This window comes from Diadema setosum, chromosome 21 (genome assembly GCF_964275005.1).
Source record: "Diadema setosum chromosome 21, eeDiaSeto1, whole genome shotgun sequence".
NCBI classification, from domain to species: Eukaryota; Metazoa; Echinodermata; class Echinoidea; order Diadematoida; family Diadematidae; genus Diadema; species Diadema setosum.
Genome location: NC_092705.1, coordinates 7,032,854 through 7,054,910, shown reverse-complemented (window position 1 = coordinate 7,054,910; position 22,057 = coordinate 7,032,854). Strand labels below are relative to the sequence as shown.

The 22,057-nt window shown below is 38.7% G+C and overlaps 1 protein-coding gene across 1 annotated transcript in view; it reads right to left on the bottom strand.

Annotated features, from left to right (window-relative positions):
* The window catches only part of LOC140244194 (progesterone-induced-blocking factor 1-like), a 49,739-nt gene extending 31,295 nt beyond the window's left edge, over positions 1-18,444 (bottom strand). Inside the window, exons 1-6 of the mRNA XM_072323827.1 lie at positions 18,038-18,444; positions 16,820-17,062; positions 10,397-10,516; positions 8,268-8,401; positions 3,182-3,290; positions 2,421-2,602 (exon numbers count right to left, since the gene is read on the bottom strand). Coding sequence (XP_072179928.1) covers positions 2,421-2,602; positions 3,182-3,290; positions 8,268-8,401; positions 10,397-10,516; positions 16,820-17,062; positions 18,038-18,400 — 1,151 coding nt within the window. The 5' untranslated portion in view covers positions 18,401-18,444. The remainder of the gene's footprint in view (positions 1-2,420; positions 2,603-3,181; positions 3,291-8,267; positions 8,402-10,396; positions 10,517-16,819; positions 17,063-18,037) is intronic.
* Between the last annotated feature and the right edge of the window lie 3,613 nt (positions 18,445-22,057).

Genomic DNA, 22,057 nt, shown 5'->3' with positions numbered 1-22,057 from the left:
CGTTCTTTTTTTCAATCATATATGTGACCCTGCATCACAAAACGAACACAAAGTCGCCACACATGAAATTTTAGTTAAGAGTATATTTTGAAAGAGCAGACTTTAAGATTTAAAATGATACATAACTCAAATCAAATGGAATCTCTAAACCTATTCAAATATTGGAAAGAAAGCACACACTCAGGAAAAGTGTGAACTGAGAAAAGAGGCTCTGAAGTACAGTGTCTATTCAAGCGCTAAATGTTTACCAAGCCGTGCTGGCTGTGTGATGAATGGGACAAAAAACAGGATGTAAACCACCAGAGTAACAACAATGAAGGGATTATCAGATTAAACTGAAATTTACAATGTCTCATCAACACATTCTGCCCATAATCAATGCCAACTTCCAGAGCAGTAGCATCATCCTTTCAAAAGTTATTAGCGTTGAAAATGAAGAGTGTGTACAAGGTTTTTAAGAAATGGTAAGGGGACTCTAAGAAACACCTAATCACACTTTTCTACCAAAAAACTGTTTGAGATAAACCGCTAAAAAACACACTTTCCTGCTCGTTTTATGATCCCAAATTTTAGCATAATGCAGAAGAAGACTTGCTCTTTCAGAAAATATGAAAAAGTCAAGATCGGCTAGGTTGACCCATTTGACCTATTTTCAGTCTTCAAACAAAATCAATGTGTGCGACTTTTTGTTCGTTTTGTGATGCACGGTCACATATTATATGGCATTTAAAATACCCAGTTAGCAGTCAACTCCCCATGTACTGTAAAAGTGGATATTTTCGCGCGACTAATTTTTCGCGCTTGGCTGGGTAAGAAGAGTTTCACTTGTTTTTAATTCCGCGGAATCAAGACATCACGCACAGGAACATATGGCAACCAAAAATATTTGTGTGCTTTTATTTTCGCGCTAGTTTCTGGTTGCGCGAAATGCGCGAAAATTTCAACACCGTGAAAATTTCCACTTTTACAGTAATTTGTCTCCATACTCTGACTAACAGAACATGAAAATGGACAGGAGAGTCTCCATTCTATTGAGGTATCTAAGCATCAGACCAGAGAATGCATTGGTGAAAGAACAGTCTTTCTCAACATATCATTGCACAAAGGAAACATCCTCAAAGATCAAGAGCAAAACCACAAATGGATGTTAATGACTCTGTGAAAATTAGAGAATGAAAGTGATTATGAAAGATGATATCAACACAATTTTTTTAAAATTATGATGTGAGAAAATAATCTTAAAAACATTCCTCTAGGCCCCTAATAAAACTAATGTGATGTAGCCATTAGAGGAATGGCAATATAATCTCAGAACTGCACAACATTCGTAATATGGGAGCACCAAGTGGCAGTGGATATTAGACCCCAGGATGCAATCATAAAATCTTGAGTATCACGCTAGATAGTTTGTGGCTCAGTCATTAACAGTCAAGTAGTCTCTGTTGCATAGGAGCCAATTTCAATCATATCTTAGCTAACTTCTAGACACAATTTTTTTTTTAATACTTGTCCCAGTTTTGGCAGCGCTGTTGCCTGTTTTTGGTATAGGAGTGTTGTTATCAGAAATCCAAAGCTCCTTGAAAATAACCTTATAATCTTTGAGTGCATTTCGCGCGATTACTCTGCAACACGCAATGCTCTCGCCGCGATGCTCTATGACTTTTTTCTTTCGAGTTTCCCGCACATTTTGACACCAAATTTGTGATGCCCGGGGGTACGGTTCTGAAGTTACATAACTTTTTGTACATGCACGTGAGGCCGAAAATGGCTCAAAAATGTGATTTTGTGTACAAAGTCAATGCAAAATGAGTTTTTTAATTTGTTCTAGGAGTATCATGCTTCAAAAAGTGTCTGCCACAAATTTTGTTCAAAAAACAACAAAAACAAAAAGGGTCGAAAAAATAAAGAAATACATAAGAAATTCATAAAACAATAAAATAAATAAGAAATTAATTTTGATACTGAATTTTTTTCAAGTACATTTGCTAAGAATGCCACAAAGAATAATTTGACCAAAAATGAGCACTTTTGGAGCTTTATTTACTGATTTAGATCAAAGAGTCTGATTTCTTGCATAAATTAGCATAATTAATCAAAATAAAATAAAAGAAGACTATTTTGTAAAATTTAAATATACGATCTTGTAGATTACATCGCACACTACCATTGTGCAAATTTCCGCGGCGATCGCGCGATCCACGGCCGAGATCTTAAGGGGGGGCCCTTTAGCCCCCCCCCCCCCCCAGTCTTTCGAGCTACCAAAATAGCCCAGTCTTTTTAGGGTTAAAGAAGTGTCTGAAACATTCATAGACAGCATCTTCTTCTTTCCGAGTCAATTCTTAAAAGCTACAAATCAAAGCTATTACTCAAAGCTCTGCCATTGGCAGAAAAATAGAATTAACCAGAATATGGACACTAACCTCGACTCGATGTACTTCTCGTAGAGGTCCTCCCGAGACTTCTTGGCCCTGTCCACACTGGCCAGAGCTTCAGCGAGGCGCTCTTCGGCGTGGGCTAGCTTGTTTGCCGTATCCCCGTGCTGCTTGGAGAGGTATCCCTTGTCTTGCTGGAGCAGTAGAAGTTCTTGCTTTCTGTCACCGAGCTACGAGGACGCAATGGCGAGGAGCAATTATAGAGGACCCATTTTTTTCTTACCACATTTCTATAATGCAAAATGAAATTATCTAAGGTAGCATTTAAATATTATCTGAATGACTAAAATCCACGTCATGTTAAACTAAATATCTGTGATTGAGACGACAGTGGAAAATAAAGACAGGGACCCAAGGACTTATTTTACACTTTGTTCTCGTCTGAGCTAATGTCTGCCTACTTTACTTACCCAGCTTATCATAACTTTGAGGACAACTACATTTCACAAAATCATTAATGGTCCTTGCACTTCGCACAATGAAGAACAGATTGATGAATACAGTGCATTCCTGTTATAACAAAACACAGTCATAACGAAATTCCAGATACAACAAAGTTAATTCAGGGCTAAAAATTATCATTTAGATATCTCTATACACTGTATATATCTTATATACAGGGGGAGGGCGCCTGTACTAGATTCACAGAACCTTTCGGTAGAAAGGTAACTGCCCCTTTTTGCTCCCACAAGCATGGAAAAGCACAAAACAGGCACCTTTGGATTTACGTGACCACCAGATGATCTTACCTCCTTGGCGAGAGCATCCCTCTCCTCAGCCACAGCCTTATACGTTACATTCAGGTAGGTGTGCTGTGTGCGGGCATCATCAAGTTCACGCTCTAAGGTGTCTCTCTCACTGTTACGGCCATGGCAATCACACAGATAGAACGAGGGGAAAAATTTGCAAAAACATTAGATAATCAGACTTCTTAAAGGACATGTTCACCTTCATACATGTGGATTTAGTGAATGCAGCAATATTAGTAGAACAGATCATTGAAAATTTGAGGAAACTCAGACAATGTGTTCAAAAGTTATAAATTTATGAAGTTTCAGTGCTGCCATTGCTGGATGAGAAACCTAGCAGTACTGCAGTTTGTGATGTCACATGTATAGAATGATATGAAAAAGAAAAAAAAATTCACTTTTCAGAGAGCATAAAAGAGCACTTGAAGTGACTCTTTTAAAAGGCAGGGGGAATAATGTCAACCTTACCATATGTCAGTATCAAGTAAAAGGAATGTGTGCTTTTCAAAAATAAACAATTTTGTGGAATTCTCCTCATGTTTTCTTCATATCGTTCTACGCCTGTTACTTCACAAACTGTTCCTACTGTCTCCTCATCCACTTAGTGGAGTGGAGGAGAATGGGTGTACATTGTATACATACCTCTACAAAAATCTGGATTGAATGACTGTTTTTGATTAACATAACATTTTGCCATGTGGATAACAGTCCAGCAATAGCACGCTCTCTGTATGTTCAATAAGTCAGTATCTGTCTCAAAGATGAAGAGACAGACTCAAACGAGAAATGAGAGGAAGGACTCTGAAGCCAAAGATCCCTCCTCAAAGAGGGAGCCTGAGGTACGGAGCTAGGATCTACATGAACCGGGAGCAGACCGGCGAGCCTCCTTCGGGATTTCTCCCCTTACTCCAGCTGGTCGACCAACTGAGGACATTTTCAACTAGAAATGTCGCTACAGCGACTGGTTATACCCCCGCCAAACAACATTTCATAAGCTTTGGTCAAAAAACTGAGGAAGTAGTTAAATCCGCAAGATCTTTCCTTGATCTTCTGTCATTAATATGCCGTTACCATGGCCACGTACTTTCAGGTACTGTCGAAAAATGCGTCTTGCACATCTACAACCAAAGGCACACATCTGTACCAAGTTTCATGGAAATTGGGCAAAAACTGAGGAAGTAGTTTGCAACACAAAATTTTCCATCATTTTAACTCATAATATGTGAGCTGTTACCATGGCAACATACTTTTTGTCACTGTCAAGAAATGTGTCATGCTGACCTATATCCTAAGACAAACATTCAATATGAATTCCATGAGAATTGGAAGAACACTGATGAAGCAGTTTTGCCATGAAGCATTTTGCCCTATATTTTACCAATAACATGCCGTTACCATCGCAACGCACTTTTTGCCACTGCGGAAATATGTGTCTCGCACATTAACATGTTCAGATGAACATCTGTACCTAATTTCATAAAAATTGATCAAAAACTGTGGGAGGAGTTCGCGACACAAGATTTGTACCCATTTTTGCCCATAATATGCCGTTACCATGGCAACATACTTTTGGGTACTGTCAAAAAATACGTCTTGCACATCTACAACCCAAGGCACACATCTGTGCCAAGTTTTATGGGAATCGGTTGAAAACTGAGGAAGTAGTTCGCGACGCAAGATTTGCAACGGACCGACCGCCCGACCGACCGCCCGACCGACCACCCGACCGACCGCCCGACCGACCGACCGCCCGACCGACCGCCCGACCGACCGCCCGACCGACCGACCGCCCGACCGACCGCCCGACCGCCCGACCGTCCGCTGATTCCTATATACCCCCTTCAAACTTCGTTTGGCGGGGGTATAATGACCCGCATCTCTTCAATAGCATCTGCACACATGTGAACAAAGCGATCAATGAGGAGACTCATTCCAGACTCATTCAAGCTATTGTCGATGGTGTGAAAGTGTAGGTGGCTCAACGAGTTTACGAGGCCATTCAGCTGGACATTCATGAGCACAAGGAGAAAATTGCAATGCTCAAATCGTCTGAACAAGATCTCTCACTGCAGCTGAAAGAAATGCATCGTCTGTGTAAGGACCGTGAGCAAGAAATGGAATAGACTAGATGTTTATTATGAATGGTATACCAATACAACAAGTGGATGGTGTTAAATACCTTGATTTCATTGTTGATAACAAACTGAAATGGGATATTCATATTGAAAATTTATGCAAAAAAGCTGGGAAATTAGTAAAGTATCTCGGCAGACTTTGACATTTTATCAATGAATCTAATCTGCAGTTGATTTTTCAGTCCATTACCCTGCCACTTTTTGATTATGCTGATATCATATTTAAGTCATAAAAAATACATCAGACAATTGCAAATTCTTTAAATCGCGCTGGGTGGCTCATCATGAAACAAATCCTTACAAAACATGTGTCTAACTTACATAACAAATTCATTCTATTTTAAATTGGTCTTCCCTTGAGTCTAGACTTAGGAAGCATTTGAACATGTTTGTATTTAAATCAACTCGTAATATTATGTTATCCTCATCCATGAGTGATATGTTCAAGCTTCAGCTTAAGACGACGGTCTCCTGTATTTTGTTTGTATTAATTTGATTGAATAATCAATGATTTTCCAATTGTTTTTGTATGATTATATAACTCATCTATACAATATTCTATTATTGGTACATTATATGTGACCCTGCACCTCAAAACAAACAAAAAGTCGCCAGACATGAATTTTTAGTTAAGACCATATTCTGAAAGAGCAGACTCTAAGCTTTAAAATGATGTATAACTCAAATCAAATGGACTCTCCTAACCTATCTAAATATTGGAAAGAATGCACAAACTCAGGAAAAGTGTGAACTGAGAAAAGAGTCTCTGAAGTACAGTGTCTATTCAAGCGCTTAATCTTTACCAAACCGTGCTGGCTTTGCGATGAATGGGGAAAAAAAAAGGAAGTAAACCACCAGAGTAACAACAATGAAGGGATTATCAGATTAAACTGAAATTAAGCATGCCTCAGTAACACATTCTGTCCATAATTAATGCCAACTTTCGAAGCAGTAGCACTATCCTTTCAAAAGTTATTAGAGTTGAAAGTGAAGAGTGTGGACAAGGTTTTTCAGAAATGAAAAAGGGATTCTAAAGACACATCTAATCACACTATTCTACCAAAAATGTTCGAGATAAACTGCTAAAAAAACACACTTTCCTGCCCGTTTTATGATACCAAATTTTAGCATAGTGTAACAGAATACTCGCTCTTTCAGAAAATATGAAAAAGTCAAGTTCGGCTAGGTTGACCCATTTCACTTATTTTCAGTCCTCTCGCGAAATCAGTGTGTGCGACTTTATGTTCGTTTTGAGGTGCACGGTCACATATTTGATTATATTTATATTCATTTTGTGTTGGATATGATATGATTAGTATAGAAAATTGTTTGTTACGTTGTATAAATACTTTGTGAAAAATGATTTGATTTGATTTCTGCATTTTGCCTTCCTGTTACTCATATTCTCGCAGGTAACATTGTTCTCCCCAAGCCTTGTACTGATTATTGCAAAAGAACAGCACATTATAGGGATTGAATCCCTCCCGTGGAGAAGAAAGAGATACGGAAAGAGATACTCTGGCTATTTAACTTGTAAATGGATTGTCTGATATTTCTAAACCTTTCACTGATGTGTTTTATTAATATTGCTGCATTCAGTCAATCCACAGTATATGAAGGTGACAGAGAATTGAAGCAAACATGCTTTTACTCATAATGCATTATGACATTTCACATTACCTACGAAGTCAAAACTGAACTCCGGCTATTTCAAGGTACTTTCTAGTATCTGTCAATTATACTATAAATGGGTATCAATTACAGTAAAATCATCTCTTTTGTTTTAGCTTGATAGTATTATGGTACTCCTTCATCACATAGAAAGCTTGCGAATTGTGTATTGCTCAATATCCAAGCATTTCTTATTCATTTTAGTATTCACATATTTGAAAGGCCTTTGTCATGGAGAGGGAATAGAAATATACAAATCTTTTGGCCAATTTCATGCCAATTTTTTTTCTTTATGGAAGATTTTGATGACAGGGCTCTGAGTTCATCCTCCTGCAATCACCCTCTCATTGGTTCAAATATGTGGATAACACCTGGGTCAAAATAAAGACTTTGGAACTAGATGCTTCCTTTGAAGATATCAACAATGATGACCCTTGTATCAAGTTCACGGTTTGAGAAAGTGAAGGATAATCAACTGGCATTCCTAAATTTTTAAACGTCCTTTCCTCCTTTGTCTACAGGAAAGCCACCCATGCAGACCAATACCTCCTGTTTGATTCCCACCATCCCCTCATACACAAACTGGGAGAGGTAAGGACATTGTTTCACACGGCTTCATAACATTCTGTCTTCTGGAAAAACAAAGGAGTTCAAGGAACATTTTAAACATCTTTGGAAGCACTTTGCGTATGTGTCTACCATGAAAGGAGAACCCCACCCTTAATAAGAATGGGGAAGTGCAACACCTCCTCTCTCGGGTGTACAGCTCTGTAAATCTAGAAAATTCTTTGAAGAGTGACTCCCAACAGTAACATAGACAATGTATCTGCGCCGATCCGCAATGACATTTTCCCGCCACAAAATCAGATGAGTTGACAAAGCGTCCAGAATCAGACAAGAAACCATTCTCAGAATTAAACAGTCCATCCAAATGCTGTGATTTGATTCTTGTTTCTTCATTCAATAACATTTGTTAATGTGTAATTAAAAGCAGTAGAGGGAGGTGAATGTGTGTTTTTGTTGTTGTTTTTTTTTTCCCTAGCACACCTGGGTATGTCTTACATGAATGCTCCAAAAGAAAGTGTATAGAGGCATTCAGGTCTGTAAAACAAATGCAGGTGCTCCATCAGGAAATGCAAAAGACAATGGCATACATCTTCTTTTTTTCATTCTTTCTCTTTCAATTCAATTAAATTTATGCACCGGAAGTATTCAGAGTTAACATGATAGGAAAAAATCCAAATATTAAAAAGAAAAAAAATAATAAAATAACTACTTACTTCTTGACTCTGTCATAGTTTTCTCTCCTGTAATCATCTTGGTTTTGCACAGACTTCAAATTGGCAACTTCAAGGGTCAACCGCTGGCAGTCTACTTCAAGATCCCTCTTTAACTTCTGTTCCTTCTCGAATGCCTAGATGAAAATGAAATGAGATGCATAATTTAATTCTTCCACTGTGAGCATGTCCATGGGTGACATAACTATTGCCTTATCTTCATACAATAAGCAGACGGTGCTATTCTAGAAAATATCAGCATCTTCTGTTTTTCAAGGGCACAATCCCAATTAGAGCTGAAGGGGATTTTGTGCTCAATTCTGATTATTACACCTACATCAGATGTAGCATACTTAGAACAGCTTGTACAAAGAAAGTTCACTAAATATGTGTGTGTGTGTGTGTGTGTGTGTGTGTGTGTGTGTGTTTGTATGTGTGTTTCTCCTTACATCATTATTTTAAGAGCTGGGACAAACAGACAACAGTAAACAAGAAATATACTGCATCCGGCTTTTTAAGGGAAGGAGGCATACCAGTAATAAATCAAATACAGCATTCAAATTGTAATCTCACACTTCAAATTTAAGTTGACGGTGATATCATCAATTCTCCCACAATGGTTTCTGCACAAAAATAAATTGCAAATCCTATTTTTGGTTACATATGTGACCGTACATCACAAAACGAACAAAAAGTCGCACCCATTGATTTTACGTGAGGACTCAAAAAGGTCAAATGGGTCAACAGAGTCAATCTTGAGTTTTTCATATTTTCTGAAAGAGCTATCCTTCTTCTACACTATTCTTTAGTTTGGGATCATAACATGAATGGGAAAGTGTGTTTTCAGCAGATTTTCTACAACCCTTTTTTGAGGGAGAGTAGAATGATCAGGTATGTCTTAGAGGCCCCTTTTCACTTCTTAAAATCCTTTGCACTCTCTTTACTTTCAAGTGTAATAACTTGTGAAATGATAAAGCTACTGCTTTGAACATTGGCATTAATCATGAACATAATGTGTTGATAGAACATACTCAATTTAATCTGATAATCTCTTCATTGTTATTGCTCCGGAGATTCACATCCTGTGTTTTGTCCCTTTCACCGCACAGCTAGCACGGCTTGGTAGGGATTAAGCGCTTGAATAGACCCTGTACTTCAGAGCCTCTCTACTCAGTTCCCACTTTTCTAGGAGTGTGTGCTTTCTTTCCAGTATTTAGATAGGTTAGGGGAGTCATTTTAATTGAGTTATACATCATTCTAAAGCTTACAGTCTGCTCTTTTAGAATCTGTCCCTGACTAAAAATCCATTTCTGGCGACTTTTTGTTGGTTTTGTGGTGCAGGGTTACATATGTAGTAGCCATATTCCTTTCAATCCTTTGAAACAAACAAACAAACAAAATCACTATCAAAGCTCCTTGAAAAAAAAAAAATATTGCATTTCTTTTTTTTTGTGTGTGTTATGCCTCATTTTGATGAAACCTCAATCTTCACATTTGGTTGTTTTCTTTACGGTAATCAGTTACAATTTGTGTGTTCTATTTGCAACCCTGAAAATTAGATTCCTTTTGTAAGCTGGTATATTGTAGGAGTATGTAATTTGGATCTTTCCTCAGAAGAATAAAACTGGCAACTTCTTGAAAAATACTATAGATTTTCAGTGAGTTTATCAGGACCAAAAACAAATTCCAACAGTTATTCTCGGTACAAACAGGGATCTTATTCTCGAGTGACATGGGATTAGTTTTCCATTTCCTCTTGAAAAACCAAAATAAGTTTTACAGTAAGATTTTATAAATTCTGTTGGGAGACATTATTCTTCAACCATACAAAATTTCATAACGTTTGCAAAAGGGATATAAGACCTTTAAACCAACCTCAACATGATGCTGACTTACATCTTTAAAGCAGGGCTGCACACTAACCCATTTTTTCTACTGGTCCGACCTGTCTGTTGGACCAGTAGGTACCCACTTTTTCAATTTTTCACTGGTCCATCCCTGAAAAAGTTACTGGTCCGACAGTGATTTTTACTGGTCAGGGACCATCGGACCAGTGCCAGTGTGAAAATAGTGCCGGTGTGACAGACGTACTCCTAGTACCATAGACCTAACACCAGGATGTTATAGCATACCTCCAAGAGCCTAGCCTGCTCTTCTTTGGTCCTCCTCAGGTCCAGTTCCAGGGTCTCCTTGAATCCATCCAGGTCCAGGAGTTTCAACTCTAGGGGGCGCTTCTCCTCATAGAATTTCACCTTTATAAAAACAAGCACAGAGTGAACGACAAGATTCTTGTCATTTTTTATTGTTTAAAAAACATACAGAAATTTATGCAATGAACTTACAAAAAAAAAAAATGAAAGCACCCTTTTTGAAATATGTGTGGCGCTCCGACAAAATGAGTCATAAGTCGCACGGGGAGTTTTCCCGTAATGAGCCGAAAATGAAGGGGAAGCACTGCTCGGGTCGAAATTTTTTTATGACGGATTTTGATTCCTTGATGTTTTATCTATTTGTAGAGAAAATTTCAGCGTGTAAAAATGAGTTCAAGTGTCCCAAATCACAGTTTTTCTGAGACAATTTTTTTCGGTTACATTTTTTTCGAACACTCGCCTTTGCGTTGCGTTTCGCACCTATTGTTCTTGCCCGATCGAGACTCCGCCTCCGTTGCTATGGCGTATGCTAATGAAGCATTGCTCTTGACCCCATTGAAGACAAAACAAAGCATTGTGCGCGCGGCGGCGTCGGCGGCCAAGCGGCGAGGGCTTTAGCATTACGCAATAATAGTGAGCTGACCAAGGCTGTCGATTGTGTGACCAGCGAGTTGCGTTTGATACATGCACCACATTTCATGAAGTGGTGATAAATGTGACGTACGAATGGCGCTAAAAAATTAATTCTAACGAACGATCACGCAAAATTTATGATACTTTATCAATTAGCTAATGATCACATATCGAACTTGAAACCTCTCTATGCCTGTGTGTACTTTTACAACGGTTATTGGCCTCATTAATGAATTCATTCAAATAATTATAACTTTCGTTCCCTGGTATGTGACTTGCTGTTTAAAGTTCATCTTTGGAGATATATTAGGGCATAAGTTGTCAATTATTCTCGTTTTTATAAAATCGACAATTCGTGTGATAATTAGCCGAATGTATGTAATGCGTAATATTATTTCCCTGGTTAATAAAACTTACTGCCCTATTTTCTTATGATGGTTTGGGCCGCGACAACATGAAGAGAAATCGGAAGACAAACATTATTCATGCCCAAATAGCTTGTGTTCCCTTTGGAGGATATTATGACTCTTGTCATCTGTGTATTTTTGTAGAAGTAGGACCTATTTGAGAAAGTGACAGGAAGCTGTGTCGCTACTCAAAAGTGTGCTTCTTCATTTTTTTTTTTAATCAGAATGTTTGTAATGATAGCTGTTTGTCGTGTACTGCGTGTAGCTGACATGTGAGAGGTCAAGTCTACAAAGAATTTGGCTAACAGCTTTGCGAAGTAGCAGCGCTAATTGCCTATTGAATTGTGTATTCGGAGGAATTCCGAATGAAAGAACTGTTCACGTTCACGCCTTGTATCCTAGTAAACCCCGCATCAACGAAGATTTGAACAATGAAAGGTAAACTTCCTGCTATCAAGGGGTGGATAATCACGCAACTAGTACTCTTTCTTCGCCATTGATAGCAGAATCAGTGACGTAATGGAGCAACAGTGGTGGAGGATCGGCATTATGTCTGCTACTTTGTAAAAGAATTTTTCAGTCCCCTTTTGTGTTCAGAACCACAGTCAGGGACGCTAACTTACTTTATCTCCTACAAGCTATCGTTACTATCTTAAAACGTGAATTTTATGAAAGGTTAAAAGTGATCGCGGAATCTGTTCTTCTGCGTGACACCAGGCTTTTATATTAGCATACCAAGCTTAAATCGTTTACCTGTATAGAAAGGAATAATAGAATACACACTTATCGCAATCATCTGGATTTGAGAGTGATACACTCTACTTTTTTTCTTCATCTTTCCCCCGACAAAGACCATGGTAATTCAAAACGAACAAACAAACAAACAAACAAACAAACAAACAAACAAGCAGTTGCATTATATCAGAACGTACAAAATTTTTGTGTTTCATATATGTATAGGTCATCTCTTGATGTAAAGTAGGCATTTGTTGTCGTTTTATAGCGTTTCTAACAAATGCCTTTAGCGAAAACCCAACACAACTTTTATCAAGGAGGAAAGGGAACTTAACTTTAAATATAACATAGTTTGCAGAAATCAGACATGTAAATAAGGCAATACATCCGCATGGCCGATTGTAATCTCTTACTTTGACTATTAAACATGATCGCCTACATTTGCGCGCTTTTTCTAATTTCTTGAACTTTGCCTCATTCTCTCTTTCTCTTTTTTTTTTTAACAATTGCTCGCAACATTTAAAGATCGTAACACAGTCTGCTATCCCACAATATAATGTTCCATTTGATTCGTCACTTATTGTTGGTCGGGTGACGCCAAATGTTGGAAACTCGAGCAATGATACATGGCATTTTGTTTGTTGGTTTTCGTCTCATCGCTCAAAAGAATTTTGACTACAATTTCAGAGGTATCATCTACAAGACTTAACTGATGGTTTACAGAAGTGATCATCAGTTCAGTAAGGATTAGTCAACAAGTCATGAATTCACTTTACCCATCATGTCTAATCGAACTACGACATTGTTGGGTTAACCGCGCCTTTTTATTCTCATAGTTCAAACTAATTCTTGACATAATCAAAACAAATAATTCTTTATAATCTCTCAAAATACTCAAAAGATGGCCTAAGTCAAAACTTTCTACTAAGATTGCATACGGCAGTCTTTACTGGCTTAAACAAGTTTTCTAGAGCTATCACTTCCCCCTATGACGATGACTTCGATTGCGTTTTGAACTTGTACCGAACTACTTTCAAAACAGCTATTACCTTTATAGTTTGATTAATGAACCAGTCTTTTGAATTCATAACCAACATTCGTGATCGTAACCATACAGTAACATAATACTGTCAATAAAATTTGGAAAATGTAAATGCTATAATAATAGCGCGAAATAAATGAGTAACGATTATCTTCGTACATTCTAATTCCTATAAGTGATGTCGCTACGAAAATGACACATGGTTTGACTACTGCTTCAAGCAAATAAAAGTAAAAAGGAATGGGATATACTTTTAATGATAGTATCACGCCGTACAAGGCATTCCACTGTATTTGGTAACGTTTGGTTACGTTTCTGTATGCGCGCTTTACGTACGGAAAATAAAAGGCAGATTGATGCTTTTAACATGGAACACACAACGCGTTCAAAATGTTTTTTGAAATACTTTGCGAGTCCTTTATAAAGTTATAAGGGTTATTACATTATCAAGCAAAAATCAAAGTATTTAGGGATTCGGATTTGCGCAGAAGACTAACAATGCTATATATGGCGATCGTTCGCAACAGAGACAATCCGCTTCAATAGATATACAATGTAATTCTGTTTTCATAAATTGAAAGAAAAACGAAAAGAAGTCAACTTTTCAACTTCATTTAGCTTTCTCAACAACTGAACTTGATTCGATCTGCCATGCATGATATCGCTGTGTGTTCTATTAATTCTATTAAATTATTCAATTGGCGTGCTTGTTTTTTATGCAGAATATTACAGGTAAGTATAATTCATTGAAGTTCATAATGTTTGTACATACGGCGTGTTCGTTGTTTTGTATTTTCATTTCTATAATATATCACGTGTCCATTATCTGATTCTGACCACGAAAATATGGCGACTGTTTAAATGCGGAGTATGTACTGGAAAACTAATGTCTCCTGCCAGTATAGACAAACTAATTTCTAGGCTATCCCCCGCTTGAAATGGAAATGAAATAAAAAAAAAAAAAAAGAAAAAAAAAAACGAAGTTCGACTTTCAGCTGCAGATTTCAACCGTTTTGTATAGTGCCTGACATGTAATGGACACATTCTTTAGCACATAATCATTCACACAACTTTCGGGAATAAACGTATGCCTTAATGATTGTATCTCATGGAAGAAAACTCGTCTCCTTGCCTGAATTTTAGCTTCTTCCTTTTCAAGCTTGCGGGAAAGAAATAGCTGAACATCAATCGCAATCATAAAGAGAGGCACATCCTTAAGAATAAGCACAGGAGTACTGACACACACTACGAAATAAAAACGGGCCTTTTCTCGCTATTGACAACGCATGACATTAAAATGTTTTTTTTTTTTTTTTTTTTTTTTGGGGGGGGGGGGTTAATACAATTTATTATTCTGAAGGTTCGTTAATCACACAATGAATTATGGTTCGCTATTAGCTTAGGTTCTTTAACAAGAAAATTAAATGCGGTTCCTTTTCCGGTGGTTCCTTTACCCGAAAGTAATTAAGCAATCATTTATTTTGATAAGGTTTGTAATACAAAACGAAGTGAGGAAGGCCTAAGTATTAATTCCGAATATTTGTCAGTATAATTATCTATATAGCTCAACTTCTCAAATGCAGAAAGATTGTAACTGTAAATGTGGTGTTAAAAAAAACACATTAAGATTAAGGTACAAGTTAATGGTTCTTTATATGCTATGGTATTACAAAAGTGACTGAGCATAAGAAGTATTATGATACGAAACCCAACGTGAAGCTGTCAAGCCTACATCAACCTTTGCTTCTGATACACATAGTATGTGCAGCATTGGCAAGCGTGATAAGCGATAATTACTGTGCACGCAACGCCTATAAAGGAAATGTGCCTAATATGACGGGAATTCAGAATGTTACGGCTGTATACAGCTGCAGAAGAACGCGCGCGAAAGCAGTCTTTGATGCTCTGCAACATTACGACCATGTGCGTAATTTGAGGGGTTTTAGTACACGCAAAGAACACGATCTCAAAAGACGACTATCGTTAATTAACTTCATTGACTTTCTCTACCGATGCTGTCTTTTGAACCCCCGCCTACAATGGGTTCTCAGGTTCTATTTAGGTATTGGCACTTGCTAAACGCATCCTCTTTAGTTTCCATTGACAACAACATGGGAGGAGAATGGAAGCGATCAACGCCCTCGCTGAAGGACGCTTCTCGTAATACGCATTGCGTGCCTTTTTTCTTTCTACTGTTTCCTATTGTTTGTGAGTTAAAAAACTTGCGGCAAACTACACTGCAGCCGACACACAACGCGTACCGACTCATTCATGCGGCGGCAGCGGCACGGACACAAACGCACCGAAGTTTACATTCGGGCTGCCGTATTGGTCAGAATCGTTAATGATAGACCTGTCCTGCGATTGGTTAATTATCTTACACACCCAAGCTATCGCCTTATACGGTAGTGCGTGCGATGGAGCGTAAACGCCGTCGCTAAGCAGGACTGTTGTATTGTTTCGTCCCGTGAAAGAAACAGGTTGTGAGCTTGAACATAGCCTGAACTTTGAGAGCGATTTTCTCCGTTATTTAGAAAATGGACTGACATCATAAGCGTAGTTAATATTCGTTTTTATGATCTATAGGGATATCGAAATAAGTTGTATTACATATCAGTGTAAAGCTTAGAGTCTGTAGAATTCACATATAGGCATAACTACGATTTCATTTTTTGCGACTTTTGACTCATTCCGACGGAGCGCATCACATATAAGACAAAGAGTCAGTTAATGAATTCTAACAAAGCAAGATTATATGAAATTAAAGCGAAAGTGGCATCAAATGTCTCTCGAATGATTAAAAGTCGTCCTGAATCACAGTTAAAATATTGAAATGTCTTGTGTCTTTTATTTCTGTTAAGCAGTTTTGGTCCCTTGGGCATTGTTTCTGATTCAAGTAGAGTTAATGAAAAAAAAAATGTGAAGGACAAAGACACAAAATTTGATATCATGAAATTGGTCTGGTGCTGCCATGTCAGACACTTCATGAAGAAACTTTGTAAGCTTTCTGGGTTGCCATGGTAACCCTTCATGATGGGGGTAGAGTATGACAGGGGATGACATTTGTGACCCGCTCCAACAAAAGGATCCGAAAGTCGGGGGAGGATAATTTTCTGAAAATGACATGACATTACTTCCTTACTCTTCCACTTTAATTTCTATAACACAACTCATAAAAGTACTCGGTTGCAGAGATATCGATGATTTTATTAGCGCATGTCGAGTGGTTTAGGATATCAGCGTTTCAAGAAAACCGCCCTGGTTGCCAGCAGGGACAGCCTGGTGGTAGTGTCGCTGCCTGGAACGCAGTAGATGACAGGTTCGAGTCCCACTGGTTCCTTTTTTCCGACATGTTTGTTAATTTACAGATCAGCAGTTGCGATCTCAACAAATTTAATTTGTAGAGGGAGACAAATTGAAGAAACTCACACCTGGTTTTATATTATCTCACAAAAAGTTAAAATCTGAATCCCCCATCTCAACCAAAACTATACCATCCCTTTAAGCCAGCTTTGAAAAAAGCTGTCTGTCCTTTGACAGGTAAGAAAGCTATCAAGAGATGTGGACAATCTGGGCTAAGAATCTTACAGCAATGATATCCCGGAGAGTTAGCTCCTCCTCCTTCAGACCCTTCAGAGCGGAGTACTGCTCCTCGGAGAGCTCCAGGTCGTGCAGGACCCTCCTGGCATCCCTGACCTTCCGCTGGAGCTCAGCGTTGGTGGCCTCCAGCCGGTGCTGCTTCTCCCCGATGGCCTCCAGGTCACTCTGGAGTTTCTGCTGCCTGTGCTTGGCCTCCTCCTTGTGCAGATTCAGCTGCGCCTCAAGTTTTGCCTGCGTTCGCATCAACCAACCAAGACAAGCTCAAGGCAAAGTATGAGTAATCCAGAGACAATAAACATCCATAGATAGCACAAGTATTTTGCCACTTGGCCAAGTAAAATATCTTGAGAGTCCATAGAAATACCACAATTGATTAAATGAATATAATTATCTGAAATTTACTCTTAATACCACTGGAACTGCACTGAAACTTGCCAGTGACAACAATCAAGCACAGCAGTAAATAAGTGCAGATTTGCACATCACCAAATGGATTTAGACCTGCTATATGCCATTATTTATCAGCAGACCTAAATTTATAAATATTTATGTAGTAGTGTTTACAAACAAGTATAAAATTGAGTGCACACACAAACTCAAACTTAAAGTACAACATCAATTTCACGCCTTCATTGCTCGGTGGTTTCATCTTATCAAATATTATTATTAGATAATAAGGCGTGTTAAAAAGAGGAATGTTAGAGTCTACCTTCTAAGACTAAGTAGTAAGTGCATATCTTTTGAACGATTCGCCACTATAATATTGCAGCTGATTGACAAATTGCCCTACACTGATGAAATAAGCACTGAATTGATCAGTGTAATAGTAGCAATGATAAAAAATCATGGGTGTACGTACTCAAGCAGGATTCAAAGTTCGAACCTATGACCTCCTGATCTCCAGACGGGTGTCAAACACTGATCAATTCAGTGCTTTTAAATTTACATCAATGTAGGGCATGGCAATTTCTCAATCAGCTGCAATAAAAACACCTCAACATAAGAATTTCATGAACTGGATTCTCCACTGCACTAGTTAGTTGTAATATCAGACTTTGAAGTCTCCGTGCTATTCTAGACATTCCATCTGATTCCATATTAACACCTGCAACATGCAGTAACGCCAACGGTTTACAGCCATTACAAGAACCGAGTGTTCAATCATAAAAACAAGACAGAAGTTTCTAACGTTGGTTAATAACAAACCTGTAATATTTGCTTCGTGTGAGATGCCTCTGCTAACCGTTCCTCCAGCTCCTCAATCCTAGTAAGACTTTCTGCTTTCAGATTGTCAATGATCAAAGTCTTTTGAGACAGTTCAATTTTCACCAGCTGCAGATCATGCAGAAGCTGCTTTCGTTCGATGAGCTGCCGGGTGATCTTGCCGGACAGGCCCCGCTGATCTTCAGCGGTCGAGCGCCGCGGTTTGGTACGCTGCTGACGCCCCTTACCAACACGATCTTCGGTTTCATCCGACAGGGACAAATCCGTCGCTAGTGAAGTGCTTATCTCCCATGTCAAGTCAGTATCCAACTCACTTACTAAGCTTGAAATATCCCTTTGAGACATACTGCAAGTGTTCTGTTTACCGTCCAGAATGATCAAAAGCTTCTATGCATGATAAAAAGGGGGCAATTCACCGTTTTTACGACTACAAAAACTGTCCGATCTGTGCTATATTAGAGTCCACTGCACTGGCACTGCACTGCAGCTGCATAGCTGCACCTGTAGCTGTGTAGAATTTCAACTGTAACTGAGCTGTCACGTCAGTCGGGGCCCGGTTGTGTAACAGTGATCCATCGGTTTCAAAGTACTTCAAAATACCAAAGAAAATAATGTGGAGCTGTCACCTACCAAGTCGTACAATTTTACTCCTAAATGTATGCTTGTTGCAGGTCGATTTCGCGTGTGGATGGCTTCAAAACATTCCTTGTTTGATTCCACCGCCGGTTCCGGTTTACACATCCATCACTGATGCCTCAATTAACGTTGGGGGCAGCAAACACATGTAGCATGCGTGCGGCGCGGTATGATGGTGGGGTACGATGTGCAGTGTTTTAATAAGAGATTATACCACCCTATCAAAATCTTTGATTTCATTATCATAATAAATCCGTCGATATTCAAGAGGTTCAAAACAGCTGTCAGTTTTCAATGGATGCACAAAGGAATTATTCCACAGGTGCTCTTGTGCCTTTGGTTTCGATGTTTGAAACCGCCATCTTTCTGGCCAATCTTAAGATTCATTTTGAAATATATTATGGGATTCCCCCAATGGTAAAAGTAAACATAAAACCAGTCAATTCCGTCAAGAAATATATAGGCGCCTAAAATTTAGAGATGTATAAAGCAGAGCTGTATACATGTGTATTGTGAAAATGTTTGAAACTGTGGACCCTCATGAAAAGCCGATTTTATCACAGATAAAACCACTCAGTTCCAACTGACAAATAGAACTGGCGATTATGGTTTGGCATAGGCCTATAATCTCCGAGTGTATACAGATTGATATGTCAGCTATAAGTGTCCTGGCATGTCCAGTCGAGTAATTTTTATATTTATTTCACTACAATTTTTGAGAATTTTCTATTCGTGTATCCCCATGTCTATAATACCATTAAATCGCTCATTTTTGTTTTTATTTTTTTATAAGTAGGGATGGCGAGAAACATAATGACAATCCTAAAAATAATACATCTTCCTCAGGAAAGTGGCTCGTCATATGCCATGAGACATGGATCAATATAGTTTTCGTGTCTGTTTGATGAGGTAGATCCAGTTTGACGCGAAATACTTTAGATATTTAAAATGTAGCATTGAACACGGATTCAAAGGGAACAAGACAGTTGGGACTCAATCTCGTGAACCTTCTTGGTTTTATCAACTCCCAGCGGCCCCCATACTGCAATATAATCATAGCTAGCTTCTATAAACATTGAAGAAGAGGCGACTAAAGTGGATCTTGTATGAGATAAGAGAATTATGACGAGTTCTGAATTGCATGCCGACTCCGCCTGGTGTGTGAGACCATTTGGAAAGCATGTGAGGTTATTGTTCAATCCGTTTTTAATCAAAGTGATATCAAAATCAAAATTCATTTCTGATAATCAGCAGAAGTAAAACCCGACAAAACTTATACAGGGGAAAGGCAAAATTAGTTTGGGGTTGTTTGCTGCTGTGGGGTTTTCCCCTTCCTTTCAGAAAATTCCCAAAAGTTTGATTTTCGTATCATACAGCGGGCCTTGTGCATCTCTCATTGACGTATCATGAGCGATTTCAAGCAAGAAGGGTATATACATACCATTGGAATTTACGAACTCATTTTGTCCATTCCGATTTTCGATGGCCGAGGTCCATATGCGTTTTACTTTCACACTGATGAAGACTTATGATGGGTTCATCCGAAAGAAATTGTCTCATACTCTCTTAATTTCTAGGACTTAAATTTTAAATCTTTCTTACGACTTAAAATATTTTAAGTCTTTAAGACTTATTTTAGGTGGCTTCGATTAAAAGTTGAGTGTCGAAGCTGTTCGCAATCTAAATCTAACAAGGACTTAAACTTTCAGCCAATCAGATGACTTGTAAATGACGTCATGCGCTATCTTGAACCGCCTAAAACCGGAATTGGCGCTGGCCGTCACTTTGCTTCATGCGATGCTAGCGATAGCGTAGTCATACACACACATATTGTACATTCAGTGCACAGTCGACGTCTACTATACCACCATCGACCATTTGCAAACAAACGCTATTGACTCGAACAGTTGAGTTGGTCTTGAAGGCAGAAGTCATGCAGGCCGGAGTTTTTTGAGGGCATGATCTGACGGAAGCTTGACCAAGTTGCTTAAAGGTGAGCATATTACTGTATGAATGCTTAAGAATGTGTTTGATAACTCTGGGACTCAGTAACCAAAGATAAAAGATGTTAAGATGTGCACTAACCGCCCTACATTTTTGGCGAGTTTGAGCCTTGCCGCTGTATACAGCGCTGTCCATCCCTTTGAAAGCGCCAGTGCTAACGTTAGCTGTTCATGGCTAATGTGTCTATCCAAACATTGTAGCAAGTTACATGTAGGCTAACGTTATACGCGTTTACTAGTATTGTGGGGGCTCTATCTCGGTGAAACTGCAAGTACAAGTGTAACAGGGACTCTTATAAAGCGCCCATTCTACCTATAGACCTAAATGATTTACGATGTTAGTGTCTTGACTGAAAGGTAAAGCTATGGGCATAACGACAGGCTACTGTAGCGTAGGCCTAGCTCAACTGTCGTCTAACACTGACTGAGTAACAGTAACAAGTTAGTGTCAGTTCACCCCTTCCTACACTCTTGTAAGGTTTAATTTATCAATTTCTACGTAGAAAGGCACAGTTCTAGGCCTTATCATGCCCTATGCTGTGATAAAATGTAACGTTAGGGCATATGCTGTTAGATGGGTTTTATTTTTAATGTTGTGTTTATAGGCCACCAATAGTACGTAGACCCTAAGGGCACTAATAAAATAGAACTGCGACCAGCCCAAACACGAAGCCCCCTGAGGCTATGTGATGAGCGCCCCAGGGTTTAGGGCGCCAATGTTGCAATGCCAGTGCAGTGGCGTCAAGCTCTGAACTGTAAAAACTTCTATCGCATGGGCCATATTGGCTGACATCACCAATTTCCATTGACTCCCATATTAAAATAGGGGGTCTACAATTAATAAACAGTTTCTGTTCCAATGCATGACTAGGTCTACTGAGTCTGATGTCACAATAAACAATTACCTTTGGCGTGTGCACTCAACACTCTTACTATCAAGCGTGCATCATGTCACTCATTTTACTGGAATAATCAACTTCAATGCTACTTGCACTCGGCTGCGTACATGTGATTGTGCTACTGATTTGCATTCCATGAAAATACTTCTACTATTATTACTACTACCACTCAGTAGTAGGCCTGGACACCTAGGCCTTATGGTTGCCATTTCTGCACTGAATTCAAGACTCTTTCTTGAACTTATAACTAGTACGTCTCTTAGTGTTATTGTTGAAGGCGTTGTATGAAACAAATAATGTATGGGATTAACTCGTGCAATGGAACAAGATTTCGCACCTGGATAAAGATATTCTACTCCAGTCTTTCTCTTTGTAGCATAATGTGGTGATCTGTGTTTGAGTAGAAGGATCTAGACTTAAAAATTCTACAGATCTACACTTCTGGCCGAGATACTGTATGCTTT